At 46.7% G+C, this 6,000-nt stretch overlaps 1 protein-coding gene across 2 annotated transcripts in view; it reads right to left on the minus strand.

Moving 5' to 3' along the window:
* LOC142804020 (protein spinster homolog 3-like) overlaps nucleotides 1-5,468 on the minus strand; it is a 119,162-nt gene extending 113,694 nt beyond the window's left edge. For both annotated transcript variants that reach the window (XM_075890497.1, XM_075890496.1), the window contains exon 1: nucleotides 5,123-5,468. In XM_075890497.1, the coding sequence (XP_075746612.1) occupies nucleotides 5,123-5,327 (205 nt within the window). In that variant the 5' untranslated portion in view covers nucleotides 5,328-5,468. The remainder of the gene's footprint in view (nucleotides 1-5,122) is intronic.
* Between the last annotated feature and the right edge of the window lie 532 nt (nucleotides 5,469-6,000).

Below are 6,000 nucleotides of genomic sequence, written 5' to 3' on the forward strand. Positions count from 1 at the left end.
CGGCGCGGCATTTAATCCGCTTGGAGCGGCTGCTCGACGTGGGCCTTCCACAGGTTTGTTCCTCAGAGTAAAGTGGATTTCTTTGGTGTCGAAATTGCTAATTAGATACTCTGGGGCTAACGCACCGACTTGTATAGTAGGTCCAGCTGACAAGGGTGGAACAACAATAAATCAGTTCATGCACATAAATCTTGTTTTCAAAATTGTATTGTCATTATTTTACGACATGGGTTTATTACTATAGAAAACACCTAAAGTCTAAATTTCACTTTTGAATTAAGCGCTGAAATCTTGGCACGAGAATGTCAACAGGACGTCACAAAATTCGGAGTCCCCTTGCGTATTTCGGCCACAATTGTTATTTTCTGAAAGTCACACACGTTAAGACCTAATTGCGTCCTTTAGCACTGAAGGTAAATCCTTTTTAGTGGTAAGCGATTGCGTAGACGCCACAACCTATGACGTCGTGTCGAGCTGGTGCGGGAACTTCGAGGTGGTGTCGCCCCCATCGTTTCCTTTCGCTAACCGAAGGTCCATTCGATTCACCCTAAACTTCTAGAACTAGTTCACGGGGGTTCCCTCAGGGTGTTGTGTTCGTGCAGGTGCCGTTTCAGCAAGTGCAGCAGCGACGGGACACGAAAACGAGTACGATGGTGCAGATGTCGTGCAAGCCCCATACATAGTCGTCGGCTGTGTCGAGGGTTGTGGAGGCTGTGATTTGTAAAAGACACCGCCGCTTACGTTGCTTGGCATGTGTCTGTCGGAAAATGTTCATTGTCACACTTGTTGCACGTCGCTAAAACAGACCCGAATGCAATCGGCTGTGTCGTCTGCTGCAGCCATGTTGTGCTTCACGGACTTAGCACTACCTCACGACCAGGGAATTCGTGAACGAGCCTTGCACAACAGCTGCACTTTTTCGAAACGAACACTGTGGTGCCGGTACCACCATATTGAACTCGTGAAACGAATGTCGAAGTGCAGGTGAAAGCAATAGACCTCGAGCGTATTCTCGCGGTAAGAGTGGCGCTTTCACAACCAAGACAAGACAACCGTGAAACGGAGACTGAATTAAACACAACGTTGGAAATATTCAGTCTTAATTAGGTGCACTTACACTTGGTGCTCAACAAAATCCCACGCATGCGCATCCTACACCCCCCTCTCCACCAGTCTACCCCTTTCCATGAGTAGTGAGACTTCCTTGTCCGATAAAGCCAAAGGATTGCGAACGCACATGGGATGAAAGCACTCGCGTTAATGTGGTAGGCCTCAACAAGTTCTCGTGTCGTGTGATCGTGGTGTCTAAACAAGATCTCTGTGGCGGAGAACTATGCTTCACACTGGCACTCAGTGCAGTGCGTGGACAGGTGCATTAGGGGTCTTCCCTGCAAGGAAGATTGATGCTCCCTAAGATGAATGTTTAAACATCGGCCTGTCTGGCCCACATAGACACGACCCACGGAGGAAGGAAAAAGGTAAGGAGAGGGCATGCCCAGCCGGCGCAGGGCGTAAAAAATGTGGCGGAAATGACATCACGGCGGCCATATTCAGACGGCACAATGGCGGCGTTGCTATGGTTACGTGTTGAGCAGTGGAGCTGGTCTAGCAGTGAGCGACCGCGGCTGGCGGCGGAATGTGTGCCTCCCCAGGTCTCGTTCTGAGCTGTGGCGGACAATATCTGTGCTCGGCGCCGCGTTATTGGTTACGCAGTGTTCTCCTGGCTGTTACATTACTCTTAGCAACGTTTACAAATCCCTTTGTCCATCACGGGGTTTCAACAGTGCGTAGAACAAGTGCATATCCATGTGTCGTGCGGCGGATGACGCGGATGAAGCAGTTACTGTTCAGCGAAATTGCGTTGGGCACCATGACGAAGCTGAATGACGACGAACGCCTTGCAGGTCAGTGACGGTTGAGCAGTGCTCCTGCTTGTGACAACGGACGACGCTGTTGAGCCCAGCAAGACGCCGTGAGGACCATGTGCACATACGTAGTTTCGTGTTGTGTGTGTACAGTAACAACTTGCATGTGCGTATTAAAACACCTTTTCTGTTCCGCTTGGTACACTCTCCACCAGCACTGCATGTAATCTCAACGTAAGAGCAACCACGTTCAACTGTCACTAGCACCGTGCTCAGTCACCACGGTCGCAGAATGCTGACGCCGGTGATTTTCACGCGGAACATGGACACAGTGGCACGACGCTGCGTCGGCCGCGTGGCGGAATGCAACCGTAGAAGGCGCACGACCGATCGTGTTGTCTGTACAGTTGCTGAATTAATGACGTGAAAGCACTCGCCGTTGTCAGTGCATCTAGCGCGCGTTCTCTCGTAGTTGCTTCGTTGTTGGCGAGCTGTTATTCCCTGTTATTACTCGGACGAAGCGATTTCGTTGAAGCTGTCCCGCTGGCTCTGAGTGATGAGCTCAGTTCCATTAGTTTCGGATCGTCACGACACACGCGCTGCGCAGCCCACGCGCTTTCCGAGCCGGAGAGGGAGTCGCGCCTTCTGCTTCGCATTCATATGTAAACAAGAGAGGAGAATTTGCCTACTAAATATGGCCGACTTCCGGCTTCATCGCGGCTTCACAACGAGTGACGTCAGGGCCTCTCCTTACCTTTTCCTTCCTCCGTGGACACGACCACACGACAGAGGGATGAAATAGACAACGTTGGCCCTACACGATACGAATCTAACTTTGTGGTTAATGCAGCAACCACGCGTCCCAATGTTATCAAGCTTGATAACGTCACGGACATAGCATTTTTGGGGAATAGATAACGTATTTTGATACTATACAGCTTGCTTCGCATAAGTTGTCCTGAATAAAGGCAGTCGAAGACAGTCAAAGCGTAGATCATGGGGAGTATCGCTTGGTGAGCAATGGTACATATAAACTGTCAACGGTGTTTCCTATTTCATTACTGACATATAAGATATTTTTTAACATTGTATAATCGGTGGACAGTAAGTATCTGAAGTTTGCCGAAAAATGGAGAAGTGTTTGCCTAGGTTGCAGATTTTCCATGTAGCTCTTTTTTGTAAAACTAACAGCCTGTCTATATTGTCTTTTGAAGTTATGCCCTAAATTAAAACACAGTAATGTAGATAGCAATGAACTAGAGAATAATATAGCTGGAGCTTTAATTCAAGAGTTGATAAGAGCGATCTATATTTAATAGCATATTACGTATCTTTCTCTCCAGTGCAATTAATATCCGCTTCTTGAAGAAATCAGACGATGAAACTATTAACATTGCGGCACACTTGCTCTGCCACAAACAAAAACAGTGCAGAATCGCGGAGTACTCAAAAATGCATCACCGATTGGCCAACCTGTCAACTCACGTTGGTAAGGCATCTGATATGGTTTTTAAGAAAGGTCCGTCTCACTAGCAATGAATGATCGCTGTTCACCACGATTGTGCTCACTGTCGCTTCAAAATCGAAGTGAGCAATGGAACAACACACGAGATGCAACAAACAGCCGTCAGAAATGTTACCCGTGTTGGATGAAACCAAGGCAATTTTAATTTGAATGAACAGAATTTTAAAAAAAAAGCACACATCAGTGGCAAAGTGTTTGAGCTCCATGAGATGGGCACCTAATCAAATGTAATTGTCTACTGGCAATTGTGGTCAAAGAATCGACAAGACATTTCCATTAACAAAAGTTCTTAAAAAATGCTGTACGAGCCAAAACAACAAAAAAAATATTATGAAGCTAAATTGGGGAAGTATGAATTGACCGACGGGGATTATCACGTGCTGTACACTCAATTTCAAAGTACCACCACACAGGCGCTTTTGGACTTGGCGGCATCGAACCCCCAACCCCCTTCAGCCGCTAAGCTTGACTCATTTACTTCTCTTCTCTTTGACAGATTTTCGAACTAGTTCAAAAATGATTACCGAATACTAGATGATCCCCACTCGTTCGAGTAACGCCTCTCAGCGAATAGAACCGCGAAAATAATGTAACTTTTGCAAAATATATATTTCACTTTTTTTTTCGCGCGGTACGAAATCTCCCACAAAGGTGAGAGACAATATGTTTCCCCCGTTATTTTTCCTCGTCCGCGCAGCTCATTGAAGATACACACGCAGTCTGCGTCAAAACAACACAACACAGTCACAGCTAAATATCCGAGCAATTGATAATTAAAAGATAAAAAAGTGTAAATAGAAAGCCGGCTGTGTGCGGCTTGTGATCAAGAGCTCTGGTATGTAGTATGACGCGCAAGTTATGTTGTCTTCGTCGTGAAATGGCAGACAGCTCAATCATTCGAGCTCTGATATCGAATGCAGATATTTTTTAACCTTTATTTTTAATCTTTGACGCATTCGCTGCGGCTTCGTATTTCTCTCCTTGATATTTTGTTGTTGCTGCTTTCCGTTCAATGTCTTCTTTCTTATTTTCAGTTTTCTTATCAGTTTACTTTGTTTTTCTTGCTGCCCATTTCAGTTCCACTTCGGGCGTCACACATGTTGGTGGCCGTAAGAAAACAATGCCTTCGAAATTCGAAGCAGAGACGAGGTGCGATCGCCTTAACGTGGACCTGCAGCATTTCCTGCACGTAACTGATCCACATGCTTGTTCTGCGACCGTCGATCACGGCTCGCACGTTGACAGGATAAGTTCGCTGTACACCTGGCACGTACAAGAAGTTACCTTAATTGACTTTTTTTTTCTACATCAACCAGCTGAAAACTAATCACGGCAGTGAGTTCCGCGGATTGGGCTCACCAAATATATCGCGACAGATAACACGAAACACAGCGGTGTCTTTCGGGCGCAATTCGTGCGAGCGATTCGGACAGCTGACAGAGAAGGTAAGCACGAACTTTTTTTTTTTTTCGAAAGCGAAGTTCGTGCCTTTTCAAGCGCGCTCCCGGTACGCTGTTTGATAGACTTGAGCACAGTGACCATGCCAGTCTATGCGACGCATACCGTCGTACAACGCAAGTACACAGAAAACGACGTTCTGTATGTTTGTTGTTTGTTTTCGTTTTTTTTTCGTAAAAACACTACGATACCGAGCAAGAGCAGCCACTCGAGGAAAAGAAGAAACCGAGACACCAACTGGGAGGCGGAAGAAGTTTGCAAAAGCAAAACTCACCGGCAACCGTGTACCTGTCCATGTAGTTGATGAGATTGATGAAAAACAGTATCCCGACGGAGGCATAGTCGGCGAGACGTTGCCAACGTTCGGACGTGGCGGGAGGAGCCGCGGTCGCGGGTGAAACCGGCTCAATGATGTCGTCACTGGGGCCTCCAACGACGATGCGGTCTGGAGGGAAATCCATCTGGGGAAGCGATTCCATCGAGTGTCGAGGGTGAAGCGCCTTCCCTCTATCTTGTCGTGTCCGCTTGGCACTCACTGACGTCGTGAGTGCACACGTTGTAACCGCTGAATGCTTCTAATGGGTTGCATGTCCAACTCCGTCGCAAATCAAACGGCACCTCCCGAGCTTCAGGCTGTGCGAGTACGATTCCGTGTGTGATGTACGGGCATGCGCGCCGCAGTTACCGCAGCCAGCGTAGTGTAGCCAGCGGACGCAAAGTGGCTGACGTTGGCTCCAGCTAGCCGTGGCCCCTACGTAACCGTACAACCATTATCATCATCAATGTTTGTTACAACAAAAAAAAAACTATGATCTATCTTTTCTAAATAATCAAAGCTTCCGGCTAATAATTCTGAAATAAAAATTTTAGCCGTCAAATAGTATGATAACGCGTATCAACAAGTTTCGTACTTTTTGTAAAATATTTGAAAAAGAGCTTCTCATTTGTTTTGTTGAACGTGCTACCTAAAGTTCTTTTTCTTTTTAAGACTTTAGTGGTACCCACCGATTCTTGCGCACGCTCCCCCCCACGAGACAAAAATTTGTGCATTCCATTCCGGAGCCATCGGCTCTGCAATCACTTTCTCGCAGACGTGCAATGTTTTCAACAACCCTAAGGGCAGTGATTAATTTTATAAATAATTGCAAAATT

Source organism: Rhipicephalus microplus, chromosome 3 (assembly GCF_043290135.1).
Source record: "Rhipicephalus microplus isolate Deutch F79 chromosome 3, USDA_Rmic, whole genome shotgun sequence".
Taxonomy (NCBI): Eukaryota; Metazoa; Arthropoda; class Arachnida; order Ixodida; family Ixodidae; genus Rhipicephalus; species Rhipicephalus microplus.